We start from the raw sequence: 16,070 nt of genomic DNA, 5'->3' as shown, positions 1-16,070 counted from the left end.
TCTCGCTCAAGGTACCCGCCTCTCCAAAGAGCTCGTCGCGCGAAGACGGTAGCGCTCCCCTGGGTCTGGCGCGGGGCGCGGGCTCTAGACCAGCGGAGGGGAGGCGCAAGGGGCGGGGGAGGGTCGGTTTCCCACGTGGGGGCTGACGCCGGCTGCTCGGCAACGCCGGCTTGATCCTGGGGCTATAAAACCAGTCCACGGTGAGCGCGGCGGAGCAGCAGCGGCTCTGGCTTCGGTGCAGACGCCCAGCAGCCGGCGCGCTGCCGCCCGGCCTCCCCCAGCACCTTCTGCCCCCAGCCCTGCGCTCCTGCCCCAACTCAAGCTGTCCTGGGACCCTGGCCTGTCCGGTCGCGCTCAGCGCCCGCAGCTCGCCGGGCCGACGCCCAGGAGACTCCCTGCTTCGGCTGCGGCTCCTGGAGGGCCGATCGCCCACCCGGTCCGGCCCGCCTGAGGACCGGGGCGCCTTCATGCGGTCCCCACCCTCCTCACCCCGCCGCTGCCGCTGCCCCCGAGCTCCGCGCGCTACGCCCCAGCCCCAGCAGAGCACGCAACTTTGGAAGTCCCGCGGCGCTCTGAGAGGCGGCAGAGTCCGCACCCCGGCCCCAGCCCGGGCCCCGCTGGCCCCGCCGCGCTTGGGGGAAGCGAGAGAGTCGGTAATCGCTTCAGGGATGTAAGGAGACAGACATAGGACCCCAAGCCCGCATCAGCACCCCTCGGCCGCCTCCCAGGGTGGGGGCGGGCCCCGCACACGGTAAGACCTCTTGCTTTCGCTCAGGCTCAAGAACCAAGATATATGTATATATTTAATTTCCTGTCATCCTTTCAAGTCATCAGGCCACCGATGACTTTTGTTCTCCCTTCCTGAAGAATAAATCTCTCTTTCCCCATCGGCTGAACCTACTCTCTCCCGTCTCTTAGAAATAAAACTTGGCTGTATTTAGGAGCTGGGAGCGAGAAGGCGCCCACCCCGAGCGCCCGAAGCGTGGGCCGGGCGCGGTTCGCTGGAGCCGGGCCCATGGGCCGCTAGAGGTCCTCCAGCTCGGGCCCGACCTTCCTGCGGCCCCCTCCCCATGTGAGGCTCGGCGGAACGAGCGGGGCGCAGGAGGAAGAGGAGGACCCAAGGCGCTGGGCGGAAGGCAGCTGGCAGCAGGCCCAGGCCAGTGGGCACCCGCGTTCATGTTCCGCCAGGAGCAGCCGCTGGCCGAGGGCAGCTTCGCGCCCATGGGCTCCCTGCAGCCGGACGCGGGCAACGGGAGCTGGAACGGGACTGAGGCGCCAGGGGGCGGCACCAGGGCCACCCCCTACTCCCTGCAGGTGACGCTGACGCTGGTGTGCCTGGCCGGCCTGCTTATGCTGCTCACCGTGTTCGGCAACGTGCTCGTCATCATCGCCGTGTTCACAAGCCGCGCGCTCAAGGCGCCCCAGAACCTCTTCCTCGTGTCTCTGGCCTCGGCCGACATCCTGGTGGCCACGCTTGTCATCCCTTTCTCGCTGGCCAACGAGGTCATGGGCTACTGGTACTTTGGCAAGGCGTGGTGTGAGATCTACCTGGCCCTCGACGTGCTCTTCTGCACGTCGTCCATCGCGCACCTGTGCGCCATCAGCCTGGATCGCTACTGGTCCATCACGCAGGCCATCGAATACAACCTGAAGCGCACTCCACGCCGCATCAAGACCATCATTATCACCTTGTGGGTCATCTCGGCCGTCATCTCCTTCCCGCCGCTCATCTCCATCAAGAAGAAGGGCGGCGGCGGCGACCAGCAGCCTGCAGAGCCGCGCTGCGAGATCAACGACCAGAAGTGGTACGTCATCTCGTCGTGCATCTGCTCCTTCTTCGCGCCCTGCCTCATCATGATCCTGGTCTACGTGCGCATCTACCAGATCGCCAAGCGCCGCACCCGCGTGCCGCCCAGCCGCCGGGGCCCGGATGCCGCCGCCGCGCCGCCGGGGGGCGCCGAGCGCAGGCCCAACGGCCTGGGTCCGGAGCGCGGCGTGGGGCCCGTGGGCGCCGAGGTCGAGCCGCTGCCCGCCCAGCTTAACGGTGCCCCCGGGGAGCCGGCGCCGGCAGGGCCGCGCGACGCCGACGCGCTGGACCTGGAGGAGAGCTCGTCGTCCGAGCACGCCGAGCGGCCCCCGGGACCCCGCAGGTCCGATCGCGGCCCCCGGGCCAAGGGCAAGGCCCGGGCGAGCCAGGTGAAGCCCGGAGACAGCGTGCCGCGGCGCGGGCCGGGGGCGACGGGGCCGGGGGCGCAGGCGGCCGGGCCCGGGGAGGAGCGCAGCGGGGGCGCCAAGGCGTCGCGCTGGCGCGGGCGGCAGAACCGCGAGAAGCGCTTCACGTTCGTGCTGGCCGTGGTCATCGGCGTGTTCGTGGTGTGCTGGTTCCCCTTCTTCTTCACCTACACGCTCACGGCCGTCGGCTGCTCCGTGCCGCGCACGCTCTTCAAGTTCTTCTTCTGGTTCGGCTACTGCAACAGCTCTCTGAACCCGGTCATCTACACCATCTTCAACCACGACTTCCGCCGCGCCTTCAAGAAGATCCTCTGCCGCGGGGACAGGAAGCGGATCGTGTGAGCGCCGAGCCCGCGCCGCGAGAACAGACTCCTGCAGACCGCAGACCGCGGGGATCGAGGGGCGCGTCTACGCAGGCCCAGCATCCTGAAACCCGGACCCCGCCTGCTCTGCGTTTCCTGGCCCGGGAGGTTGCTCTGCGGCCTCCGGGCATCTGCTCTTCCCTACCAGGGAAAAGTACTGGCCGGGAGGGCCACACGCCCGCCCAACTGTTGGTAGGGCCGCTCCTGACTCGGAGCAATCTAACTAGGTTCATGGGCGGCTCCTAATCAGTATTGTTTCCTAAAGATATTTTCACCTCCCAGTCCAGCTCTGACAGCACTTCAAGCAAGCGCTGGATCGCAGAGCGTATGCTCACAAAGGGTTAATGGACGGGGTTACCCAGCCCCTGCTAATTGCTTCTCCCTCCTCCCAACTCTATTTTCAAACAAACGCTCAGGGCAGTCCTGCCCGCCCTCCCCTCCTCCACTGTAAATATACACTATTTTTGATAGTACCTGCGGGAGGGTCCCAGTGTCGCTAGGCTTTTGATGTTGGAATCCTGGCTGTTGGAGATGCCCCTGAGGCAGACACGTTGTGTCTGGTTCAGGCTAAGCCCATTTGCAATGCAAACCCTTTTCTAGTGTCATTACCTGCCTCTGTGTCCTTTTCACCAGCAACTGGTGACTGTCCCTTGGGTCTGGACCTGCTTTGAGATTTCCTGAGAGGGAAACGGTTTGTCCATTTTTTCCCTGTGCCTAACAGCATAATTGCCTTTTCCTATGTAAATATTACAACTATGGACCAAGACAGAAGTAAATGAATCGTTCTGCCTTGCATCAGCCCGGTGTACAAAGCCATTATCCTCTGAGGCACCCTTTGCCCCAGAAACCCACTCTAAACCCATCTCTTTCTTCTGTCCCCTTCCTCCAGCACTCTGGGGCCCCTGCTTGAAGAATATGTATGTTTCTATCTTGTATCTCTGTGCCCCTTCCCTCCCCAAAAGTGCTGACTGAGGGAAATCTGTTAGCTGCTGTTTTTAGACACAGGGGAGTGGAAATTATGTGGAAGAAGCAAACCTGATACAATTTGCCCAAGGTAAACAGTTTGAAAAGACAAATGGGCCTGCCAGACTGTACAGTTCCTGCCCAGGAGCTCTTAGGTCTCAGAGTGCTGACCTTTTCCCCTGCTTTTCTGGTCGAGAGCATGTCCTTGATGAGATCGGACTGTCTAGGGAGGAGGGCAGAGACCTCCTGTTTCCATCTGAGCTTCTCCGTGTCGTAGACAGAGACTCTTTAAGGCCCACGCTCTCCTGTCATTAAAGAAAAACTAATGTCAGCACATGTTGCTAATGACAGTGGATTTTTTTTTAATAAAAAGTTTACAGATCAAATGTGAAATAAATATGAATTAAATGGTTCTGCCTGTTATCTGAGTTTCCAAAAGCTTTAAGACTCTGGGAATATCTGGTTATATATATATTTTTTAAGTTAAAAAATATGTGTACATTACAGAACACTCGCTAATAGTGTGAGCGATAACAAAGCTACCATTTACCAAGTGTTTCTTATGTGCTGGACCACTATCATGAGCCCATTACAGGTCTGCTTCATTTAATCTTCCCCCAAACCCTATGAGGTCAGTAGTATTATTATCCCCGTTTTACAGGTGAACAAACTGAGTCCCAGAGGGCCAGTGATTTGCTCAAGGTTAACAACAAGTGGTGGCAATGTATTGTATCTAACTGTTTCTGGTTTCAGGTCTGTGCTCTTAACCCCAAAGCCTCGAGGGGATTGCATCGTTAGTGCTTTGCAGAATGCTGCCAGCGGTGAGGTTTCTATGCAAAGTGTGCTACGTGCACAAAGTATGGGATACAGGCCAAGTGTGTAGATATACATAAAATGTGTACATGTTGCAAAGTGTCTATATGACATGAAGTGTGTCTGTACGCCAAAGTGTGTATATACCCCCAAAGTGTAGAAGATGCTAAAAAATATATATAACGCCTTACAGTGTGATAACATACGACATACGATATATAACCCCTAGTGTGATTTATGCACAAAGCGTGGTATGAACGCCTAGGAAGAACCATACATTAGTAGGTGGTTTGAATTGTCTCTGGACAGATACATGAGTCCTTCCTGTTGCATTTCTGTACCATCAATTTCCACCCTGTCATCTAGGAGAGCTTAAGATGCTCACCCTATGGTGATGGTTATGGCACTTTGAAGGGTGGCCCCTTGAGATCCAGGCATCCAATTCCTCATCTTCCAAGAGGAAGTGACTTGTTCAGGGTCCCACAGCTCTGGGTGACAGGGCTCTGGACCCACACTGCCTTGTTCAGTTAGGAAGCAGCAGTGCTCATGAAGGAGAGCCACGCATCGAGGGGCTGGGTTTGAGGGGCAATCACAAGTGAGAGGTCGTGATTTGGGGAAGGCCGAACTTTGTAAGGCAAACCACCTACGACACACGTGCAGACCAGCTCTGGATGCCCCCCAACAGCAGACCCCCAGCTCTCCTCGAGGCGTTGCTGCCCTCTCTGGGCAGCACTTGCTGTGTCTCCTTATCTTCCTTAACTTCTTTCGTAGGGGTGAGAGGTCAGAGAAGCTTGAGAAGTGATTTGGGCTCTGAGGCATCTGCAGGAGGGAAGACAATGGTTCCAAGGGGTTTTTGTTAGAGACCAGAAGAAGTTCCCACCATCACCCGTGTCATCTGGGTCTGCAGGTGGGATGGTGGGCAGGCACTAGGCTCCAGAGACTCTTGCCTGGGGGCTTCACACACATGGCCTTTGGCACCAAGTCTGGCCACCTGGTCTGATGCTGTGCCCTGCTCCCCAACCCTACTCTATCCTCTCTCTCCCTCCCCACTCCTGGGCACCCATCACCCCAAAGGCAAACAATGCCAGACAATAGGCCAACCTGGCAGGCCCCCAGGAACTGGGCTGTGTGTCCCAGACGCAGGGGCAGAAACAAACACTGCTCGCTGTTGACTCTCTGTTCTGCTCTGTCTGCTGGGGAAGTGTTTGCCTTGCTCTTGCCCCCAGAGGCCCTGCTCCCTTGGAAAGGGAGAAGTGTGGGCAATGGTGCCACGTAGGGCAGGCCTCCGGTGTCACTCCCTGCCCCCCAATTCCAGCAGCCGAGAAGGCTCAGAGATGGATGGGGCCTGGGGAAAGTGGGGGAGAGAGGGCGGGAGGCCAGGCTCGGATGCTGGGGTCCTGAGTTCACAGGAGGCATCACTGTTCACTGCAGAGGGCTCAAGCAATAGTCTGCCAAGGTCTGGGGTGGGAGGAGACTTGAGGAGGAGAAATGGCTCACACCAGATCTTATCTTAAAGGTCAGGCGATGAGACTGTCACTCAGCAGCTTCCTGTCTACATCTGATCCTGCTTATCTGGGCCAGGAGAATCTCTTTGTGGCTGAACCTCCTATTTTACATAACTTTGGTTGGGGTAACTTTGGCTTTGGGGTCTGAAGGTGTCTTGCCAGATTGACTCCTTAAGGTGCCTTGAGTTGTGGTGGGGTGGTGCCCCATTTGAGCCTAGACACAACCTCCTCCCTACAGGCTTTGTTCAATTTACTCTGTGCTAAGGGGCTGGAGGAGAGAGGGATGCAAAAGTGGCATAGGCTTTCCCTTCTATGATTCTATAATCGAATCAGAGTTTTAGAGCCAGAAGTGCTGGCACACATCCTCGACTCCCACATCTCCCACATTGAGCTGTTGAAGGACCTAAGACCCTGAAAAGCCAACTTGTTTATGTGACATCCCAGGGTCCCTCGAGCCCACTCCTCCCCGTGACTCTCTGTCCGATGGCATAGATATTCAACATGAGTTCTGTTTTGCTGTTGCCTATGGGGAATTGCTGATAAACCCTAGGTACCCCTCTGTACCTGCTCTGTGCCAAGTGCTGTGCCAGGCGCCACGAGGCTACTGCCATGCTCACGCCCTGCAGAGCCTGCACTTGTCCCTGGGAGAGTTAGGGTCCCTGCAGAGATTAGGATCTTCCCTGCACTCTGGAAGCATTAAGGCTGCAGGGGGAGACGTGATGTGCCTGCGTGGAGCATTAAGTAGCCATACATCAGTGACAGTGTGGCGGGAGGTGGTGGATGCTGCGGCCCAGTGAGGGTAATAGGCATCTGTGTGTACCATGAGTGTGCACAGAGCTCGCTGTGGCTGGGAGCTCAGGGAGTAGGATGTGGAAGCCAGGGTACCAGGACTTTGGCTGAGGGAGGAGGGGTGGGGACGGCAGCTGGGGTTCTAGCAGCTGAGCCCTGTGGAAGCAAGCCTAGGTGGTGCACCCAGGCCTGAGTCAGACCTCACCTTTCATTTCTCCAACCTGATCCCTGGGGATGGCAGACTGAGCTCCTGTCCCCATTTGGAGACACCATCAGGAAGCCTACCTCCCTGACTCAAGTAGAGCGGCAGGATCTAGGCACCCAGGCCCCTGCCCTTGCCAGAGCCAGGGCCCAACATCAGGCCTTGTCCCCAGGCCTCTGCCCTGGGCCCTGTCCTCCCCCTTGCAGTGGGCCCCAGAGTCTGGGATGCAGGAAAGGGTGCCTCGCTCAGCAGAGGGCGTCCCTGCGAGGGAAGCCCCGTGAACACCATCACAAACACCAGGATTTGTTTTGAAAATAGCATCAATCTCTTTGATTACCAGATATCCTGGGGTTTAGAGTTAAATACAAAAAGGGAACAGGGCCTGTTGGAAGGAGGCTATATCTGGGCATTAGGAGGCTTGAGTTCTAGTTCTGGCTTTGCCTTTTGCTAGCCATGCGACCTTGGGCGAAGCCCTTCCTGAGCCCGTTTCATTTATAAAATGAAAACGGTTGGTCTAGAACAGTGTTATCTAAAAGTGTGTTCCGTGGAATTTCTTTAACTACAAAATCAACCTCAATCTCTCTCTTGCTCTCACTTATCTATCTATGCGTCTGTCTCTTTATCATCTATCATTGATCTGGGTTAAGCGACCTGTAACGGGTACCTTTTCTTCAGGACTTCATGGATTCTTGAGTATGCCAGCGTGGTTTGGGACTCCCTGAGAGGAGCGGATAGATGTGCTTTGTTTCCCAAACTCCCCAGACTGCAGAAGTGCATTTTTTATAGAGCATCGCAGTGAATCACGTTCGCTGGAACGCTTGTTGGGTGATACTGAGCTGAGGAACCTCATCGGGCTTTTCTGTGGATCCGTTTTAAGATTCTGTGAAATGCCAGCTCTGCCCTCTCCTTCTGTCCCTGCCTGAGGTGAGGCACACTGGGCAGGGGCCAAGCCATATGTTGTCCTTGGGGACAGCTGGCTCTAAGAGTCATTGGCCTCATTGAGGGCTGAGGTATTAGTGAGAGTTTGGTGTGTTTTTCAAGTGTTGGCTATGCCTTTGTGTAGGTGTGTGTACATGTGAATAAGTGTATATGTGTACACACGTGTGAATGGGTATGTCACCATGTGTGAAAGTTTTTGTGAGTGTGTATGTGTCTGTGTGTCTGTGAACAGGTATAACCTGTTTCAAAGGGCTATTTTGCTCACCAGGACCTGGCATGGAAGCATCAGGGGAGTTGAGGATAGCTATGTATGTACCAGGAGAAGGGGTCCCAAAGGGACTTAAAGAGGAGTATAGTGTCATGTCTTTGACTCTAATTACAATGAACCCCTCTCCAACTTGCTACTTGGCTCCCTGTCCCTGCTACCCATGGTAGAATACTGCTCCCCTACGGGGGGATGGAGCTGAGTGGAAGGAGGTGGGCGGGATGAGGGGATGTAGGCATTTGAGAGAGGGCAAAACTGGTTCTGTAGCAGACATTTTCTTTAGCAGATAGGCTGTCCTGTTCTCAGTGGAAGGGGGAGTTTATTTGACTACAGGGAATTCAGAAGGCCAGGTGGAAGTGGCCTTTAAGGCTCTTTCCATTCTGTTCAAGGGCAGGAACTCCAGCCCTCTTTGGAATCTGTATCTGAGAAAAACAAGATGGCGCACTGTATAGGGGTGAATGAAGAGAGAAGAGACTATTTATGAGGTGCAGGCAGGGTTAAGGGAAACCCACAAGGGGTGGTGAAGCACCTTGGGACATGCACAGTGGAGCTGCCAGCACCCTTGGCAGGAAGGGGTGAGGGGAGGGAACTGTCACCCAAACCATTAGAACTGCAGCTGTGGGGAAGGACGCCTGGCAGGCTTGTATGTCGAGAGCCACCGCAGCCATTGCCAAACCGCTTCTGGGCAGGGAGAGAGCCCAGGGAATGAACACCTTCGCCGATCTCACTCCTATCCGGATGTCTGCCCCTAGCCGGAACTCAGAGAGCAGGGAACAGCTCCCGAGGCAGCCTTCTGGGCTCGCAGGGTGGACAAGGAGAATTTACAGCCGAGTGATGTCCCTTTGGGGGACAGACTGGAGGGAGGCCAGCCATCTAGTTCTTTCAGTTTGTCTACAGGCCACTGGGCAGCTGTGGAGGAAACATATAGGCTCTCCTTCCTCTCGACCTTTGTGGATGTGAGGGCATGTGTTGGTGTTGTTATGAGGATGGCCAGACTACGCACACACACAGACACACGGATACTCACACACCATCCTCCCTGCCAGCTGGTGAGTCAGCTGAGAGAGAGCCCCAGGGAGCCATGTGGCTGTCTCTTGGTCAAAGTTCTCTATCTTCTAGTTCTCGGGTCCTGCTTAGGAGGCCAAGGAGCAGATACTGAGCTGTCCTACCGTGCTGACCAATGAGACTGGGGGCTGAGTGAGGAGTGTTTGGGGACGGGCCCAGATCAGAGACCCCACCAATGCCCTGGGTACACTAAGGATTCTGCTGCTCCTTACTCAGCACCTCTGGGCACCCCTTAGCCTTCCTTCTCAGCAGATAAACCTTGAGGATTCTTTCCTGTGCCCTGGCCCTGGAGAAGGCACCGACAGTTTTAATAAATGACAGATTCCTTTCCTCATTCATTCATTCATTCAACAACAGTGTTTTTGGCGCTATCTCCAAACTAATGTCACTGATATTGCTCTATTTGTGTTCAGTGTTGGGGGTAGAGTGGTGAACAAGATAGTTAGGATCTTTACCATGCAGAGCATCTTCTTTTGCAGGAGAGACATATCACGTGGACACCAGGCAGTGATAAGCAGGTTGATAAGGGTGGTACAGTGGGTGACAGGGACTCACTGGGGGGAACCTGGCCTGGGCTAAGGCATCTGAGGAGGGTGCCTGGAGAAGTGACAGCTAGATGGGAGCTGAGGGATAGGCAGGAATAGGTCTGCCAAAGAGCCTGGGGTGAGAGGGGGGAATCATATGTTTAAGCAGCTGAATGAAGTCCACTTTGGGCGGACAGTGTAGTGTGAGCGGCCAAAGGGAGAGTGGAGAGGCTGGATCATGCAGCCACCGGAAAGACTTATCTGGAGGTCAACGGAGAGCCACTGGAGGAGTTTTAGGCAAAGGATGAACATGATCAGATTTTTTTTGTTGGAACAATGATTCTGGCTGCTGAGCGGAGCCTCGTGGTGTGGAGGGTGTTTGGAGTGGTAACCCAGATCTGATAGTGGCCTGACTAGGGAGCTGACATGACACTCAGGGAAGCTCAGGGACCCCGCCTCCCCCATAGGCCACCCAAAGGCAATGCCAGTCTCGGTGCAGACCCAGATATTGGGATTTCAGAGGTGCCCTTGCTTGCAAAATGCTGTACACCACCGCCCTCACCTCTGTAATTTCCCGTCTTTAGAGAGTGGTTCCTGGGCTCAGAGCTTCCTGTTCACGGTTACAAGCAAACCTCTCCTTGGAGAATTGACTCAGTCAGCCTTGGTGGTATGCAGACCTCACTGGCCATGGTACCTGGTCTGATTCACTTCCTATTTCCAAACCTCAGCTGCCTTATCTACATGACAGATCACGGAGGATTAGAGGAGACCCCGAGAACAAGGAGGCTGCATGCTCTGCTGGGCAGCCCGAAGGCTGGTTGACAAGACAAGGGTGAATGAGAATGTGGATTCTGCTTGAGATCAGAAGACCTGATAAGCCTCAAGTGTTTACTCTTGCACCAGGATTGTCCAGGCTCCTCCAGGAGAAAAGCCCTCTGTCTGCAAGGAGTTCGGGAAGCCCGCAATGTGATGCACTGTCAGCTCTGCTGGCCGAGGAGCTCTCCGCAGCCAGCTCACTGCCCCTGGCGGGGCCTTTTCCTGTGACTCTCCACGCTTTCTTGTTTGCTGGACACCTGATGCCTACACTTTCAACAGCTGCTTGTTTGCGAGGGAGCTCTCTCTCCCAGGAGTTCCCAGAAAGGGTGTCCAGATCTTAGAGGGAATGGCTGGTGCTCCTGGGAACGGTACTTTAAAGCTAAGGCTTGGGAGTCAGAAGACCTGATTACAAATCCTGGTTCCATCACAAAGCTTTGATTTTAACCTTGAACAGATGACCAGCACTCAGTTTCCCCACCTGTCACTCGAAAGTTATGGTTCCTAGTGTTTTGATGAGTTGCCCAGGCCAGTGCTTGGCATAGGCAGAGATCCAGTGGTGCCAGCCTTTTATGCTCCAGTTTGGGAGCTGGAGACTTGCTTTTGCTCATGAAGCTGCTCTGGGCTGAGCCGGGCAGGGCTGCCAGTTGGGGTGGGGCTGGCATCATGTCCCTAGAACCGGGGTTTTAGGGCAATTTGTCACAGGGATTTGGCCTCTTACGCTCTTAGCTTTCTCTCTTTCCAGCCTGAAGAAAGAAAGATCTTGTGTTCTTCAACAGAGCAAGAGGGTGGGACTGGACGCCCTCTAGTATAGACAAGATCCATGATGACCACGATGGTTGCTAGTCAAGCCCTGGAACTGAGGTCTCCTGATGCCCAGGTTAGTGATCTTGGCTGCCTTGTCGCACCCCAGGCTGGTTTTCCTGTCTCCTGATTAGAACACTCTCCTTTCTGCCTCGGTAACTCTGCTCAAGCAGTTCTCTTGCATGTGGAATGCCACGTTACTCTTCCCCAGCTGCCTAGCAAAATCACACCCAAGCTTGAAAGCCAAGCTACACCCCACACTTTTTTATTTTAATAATAGACAAGAACCTGGGGTTTGGCATCAATTATTTCATGGCTTAAACCTTGGGTCTGGCTCCATGTCAGCTTCCCTCCCTGTCCCTGAAGGGGGCAAATGCCCACTGAGCGTGCATGGTGAGGGACACCGTGCTGCTGGGGGAGGGGCTGCTCGTGGGCCTGTCCCCTGCCCAGCCCATCCTCCAAGGCTTTGAGGGTGGGTCTTTTCACCACTCTTTCTTCTTGCTTCAGTGCTTTGGCGCCAGGGACTGGTGTGTTCACCAACTATACTGTGCCCACTTCTTGGGGAAACTTTTGGTCAGAAGAGTTTCAGATGTAAACCAAGAGGAAATCATGAGAAATGCAGACATTTTGCTTTTGGAAAGATTACTCCCCTTTCAGCCACTTAGCCTACAAGTTCTCCCAAGCTCTCTCTGTAGCACCTGGCTAAGAGGAGCTTGGATTTTGTGTTAGACAGATGCGGGTTTGCACTTAGCTCTATCTCTGGCTGTCTATGTGAACTTGGGAAAGTTCTTTCATTTTCCAGAGCCTCAATGTCTTTATTTGAAAAATGGGTAAAATATTACCTTTTTTGATGGTGTCATGTCTCCATGGTTATCATGTCATATGCACACATTTCTCATGATTTATCCGTGAGAGCGTAAGTCCCACAAGGGGAGGGACTTTGTCTCCTCCTGAATCCCAGGCACCAACAAGCCATAGTAGGTACTCAATAAACACTTGTCAGATGACTGAGTGAATCATGCTTAAAATGATGGAATATACCCAAGTCAGTAGACGAGACCACTGAGAACTATGTTCAAACATGGAATGGTGAGTGCAGGGGTGAGTACATAGAGTCAAGTGTGAAGAGGAAAGGCTAAAGCAGGCCTGCACGCTGTGCAACGGTACGCACATGCACGTGCCCACTGGCTAAGACCAAGGGGATTAATATTCTTGAAGAACAGGGGGCGTGCTGTCTGTTGGGGAAGAACCAGCCTCTAGGTTGATGAAGTCCCCTCTCCTAAAGGTATTTAAGCAGAGGTTGACTTGGTAAAAGGGCTTCTTCCTTGGGCTAAGGTCGAACCAGCTGAGATCTGCAGGTCTTCTGACCTCCAGGAGCTGTGGTTCTGCTCTGCTTTAGTGCCTGAGCTGCCTAGAGAATGAAGGCCGGGGTGCCAGGGTATGTGGACAGACCTAAAGGCTGTAGAGGTCCCAAAGGGCCTTGGTTGAGCACAGGCTGAAGGGTCCTTGAGGGACCCCCCAGAGAGAATGCCTTTGTGCAGGGCATAGAGGAGTGGATGTGTGCGTGTCTGCGTGCGCATGTGTGTGATATCTATATCTCATATGGCAGTGGGTGAGTGCTTGGGGACATAGGAAAAGGTTTCACCATTTAAACTCAGAGAGATGGTGTATTAATCAGTGTTCTGAGAAACAGAACCAACAGGATGTGCGTGTATATATCTCTATCTCTATCTCTAATCTATCTCTCATCTCTCTCTCTACCATCATCATCATCATCATCATCTATCTCTAATCTCTTGTCTATCTATCTATCTGTCTACCTACCTATCTATCTATCTACCTACCTATCTATCTATCTACCTACCTACCTATGTAGATTTGTTAGAAAATTGGCTCACACAGTGTAGAGGCTGGTAAGTCCAAAATCTGCAGGTTTGGCCAGCAGGCTGGAGGCCCAGGAAAGAGCTGAAGTTTGAAGCCAAAGGTGGTCTTCTGGCAGAATTCCCTCTTGCTTGGGGGAGATCAGTCTTTTTCTATTAAGCCCCTCAACTGACTGGATGAGGCCCACTCTCATTATGGAGGGTAATCTGCTTTACTCAAAGTCTACTGACTTAAATATTAAGCTCATCTAAAAAAGACTTTCACAGAAACGTCTTGAATAATGTTTGGTCAAATATCCGGGTACTGTGGCCTAGCCAAGTTGAAGAAAATTAACCATATGGATGGGTTTAAAACAGAACCCTGAGCTAGAAGTTTGTCTGTACTCAGGATAGTGGACCTGGGGGCCAGGTGTTGCTGTCCTAGCTTTTAGCCCTCACATAAGTGTGGTCTCAGCTCATTAAGACTGGCCCTGAGTCAGGAGGGAAGGACCAGAAAGGGGTCAGAACTAATCAGCTCACATGGTCAGTGCTTCACAATCACGTTCCTGGGGATCCTTTGTGTGTGCAGCCACAGACACAAGTCTTATTTTGCTCTCTGGGTGACTCAGCTCCTCCACGTCACTCTCCATGGAGACTGTGAGAGGAGAGCCTCAAAGTCAGGGTCACTCTGAGCATCCGTTAATAGTCACTTCTTCTGGGTTCTCTGTTAGGTGGCCTGGACCTGGCTGGTGCTGGGCCTCCTTATCATCATCTCACTCATCTTCAAGCAACTCTGGGGTATACTTACTGTTTCTAGAATTAGTCCTAAACTGCTCAAACAACTCATTTGCCTCACACTGTTGTATCTTACTCTTGGGTGTCCTGGTGACCGATGTGGTCACTCGCTCCCTCATTTTTTAATTTGTTTTGTTTTGAATTTGGCACATGCTGTTGTCTTCTGGGTCTTGGCTCCTCTCAATGATGATGATGATGATGATGATACTTCCTCAGTAATAGTGATATCAGCTCTCTGTCCCAGCAGCACATGGAGGATGTCTTGGGCATGCCTCTCTGATGCAGTCCCTGGGGCCCTACACTGAGAGTGACAGTGAGGACTTCTACTCTGTTGATCTCAGCTTTCCAGTTGAGGCCTGCAGAGTTCCCAGGCTCCGGGGAGGACCATGGGACCACAATGGAGGGAGGCAGTAGAGATAGCATGCTCTTTGCTAGGTTCCACCTCCCAGCTTTTCATGAGCTTGGACACTTTGACTTCTGCATATCCCCAGCTTTCCCACAGCAATTCCCAGAATCTCCCCTGCACTGGGGCAGTGGGGACACAGGTGATGGTTTCTGTCTGTAGCTCATCGAGGTCACGTGTATGATGGAGTCCAGGAGTGAAAATGGATCCAATTGTTACAGGTGCCGTGGTGGACATTTGTGGTTTCCCTCCCTGGCCCCCATTTCCTCTTATGGCCATAACCACTGTCCTCCCCAATCTATGTTTGGGCACTCCCCTCTCACCACTCTCAGTCCACGTGGTGGGGGTGGGCTCTACGGTGGCCAAATGGGCTAAACCCAGACTTCCTGTAACCTGCCAGTGTATCCCTTGCCCTGAACACAGTGATTGGGTCATTGTCTTAGTCCTTTCAGGCTGCCGTAACATAGACCATGATACCACAGACTCAGCAGTGATAAACAATAAAAATTTATTTCTCACAGTTCTGGAGGCTGGAAAGTCCAAGATCAGGGTGCCAGCATGATTAGATGAGGACCCTCTTCTGGGTAGCAGACTTTTCATTGTATCCTCACATAGCAGAAAGGGCAAGGGAACTCTGTGGGATATCTTTTATAAGAACACTAATCCCATTCATGAGAGCTCTATCCTCATCACCTAAGCACCTCCCAAAGGCCCCATCCTAATACCATCACATTGAGGGTGAGGATTTCAACATACAAATTTTGGGAGACGTAAATATTTAGATCATAGCAATCATGGTCTCATCCATGAATCAGTCAGGGCCAATGAGATGCCACCAGACTTTTGCTGGAATTGTTCGGAGAGAGGCAGGTGTACTTTCCCACTGGACCTCCTGAGTCCATCTATCACATGGGGGTCACCACAGTAGATGGCAGAGCTCTGAAAGAGATAGAGTTTGATGACATTAATTTAGCCAGATGCGTATGAAGTAAGACCTATCTCTAGACATTTTTTTTGTGTGCTAATAAGTTCCTTTCATTTTATTTAAGCCAATCTCAGTTGTGTTTTCTGTTACTTGCAACCAAGAAAATCCTAATGGAGATAGCCCTGTGACCTTTGGGTCAAAGTCACCTCATCAATATTCTCATAGGTTGCATGATTTTGAAGTGAGTCTAGCTGTTTTCCTTCTTTAGTTGGGTGCAACTTAGTCCTTGTGTTATGATCAACTCTCTAATTCAAACTGTGTTGACACTGCTCTTGGTTTTCAACAGCTGTAAACGGTTCTTTGAGCTTGTCTGGAGGTCATGATTCCAAAGTCAGAAACCCATAACCCACTTGCAGTCCTGTGGGAACCAACAGATCGAGTCTATTAGGTTAGTTGGTACAAGTCCTTGGATGAGTTGGGAGGAACCTTCAGTCATCTATCAAGTCCTAGAATTCTTTTATGCTGTGGGGGGGGAGGTGGAAGTCTTCTGGTCATCTGGGCTTCCAGTCCCAGGGTCCAGCTTACCCTTCAAGTATTTCTAAAGAGGATGGAACCGTTGTTCTCACAACAGTTTCCTGGCTGAGCAAAGACTACAACACAGTCATCATCACTGAAGGCAATGGACTTCATGGCCCAAATCTTGACTGTCCCTGAACAGGAGCTGTTGCCACCCAGTGATTTATTTCACGGCTACACCTTCCAGGAAATGGGTTTAGAGGTTGTTGAAATGTGCGTGTATTTTTGTGTGTTGA

The 16,070-nt window shown here is 53.1% G+C and overlaps 1 protein-coding gene across 2 annotated transcripts in view; it reads left to right on the top strand.

The window, feature by feature from the left end:
* Positions 1–211: 211 nt before the first annotated feature.
* Positions 212–16,070, top strand: part of ADRA2A (adrenoceptor alpha 2A) — a 30,991-nt gene continuing 15,132 nt past the window's right edge. Inside the window, exons 1-2 of one of the 2 annotated variants that reach the window (XM_044750942.2) lie at positions 212–751; positions 919–3,969. In XM_044750942.2, the coding sequence (XP_044606877.1) occupies positions 1,177–2,574 (1,398 nt within the window). In that variant the 5' untranslated portion in view covers positions 212–751; positions 919–1,176 and the 3' untranslated portion in view covers positions 2,575–3,969. Of the gene's footprint in view, positions 752–918; positions 3,970–11,217; positions 11,353–16,070 lie in introns of those variants that run through there. The other variant, XR_011493845.1, reaches the window with a different exon arrangement.

The sequence above is a fragment of the Equus asinus genome, chromosome 2 (assembly GCF_041296235.1).
Source record: "Equus asinus isolate D_3611 breed Donkey chromosome 2, EquAss-T2T_v2, whole genome shotgun sequence".
NCBI classification, from domain to species: domain Eukaryota; kingdom Metazoa; phylum Chordata; class Mammalia; order Perissodactyla; family Equidae; genus Equus; species Equus asinus.
This window is presented reverse-complemented; position numbering and strand designations above follow the sequence as displayed.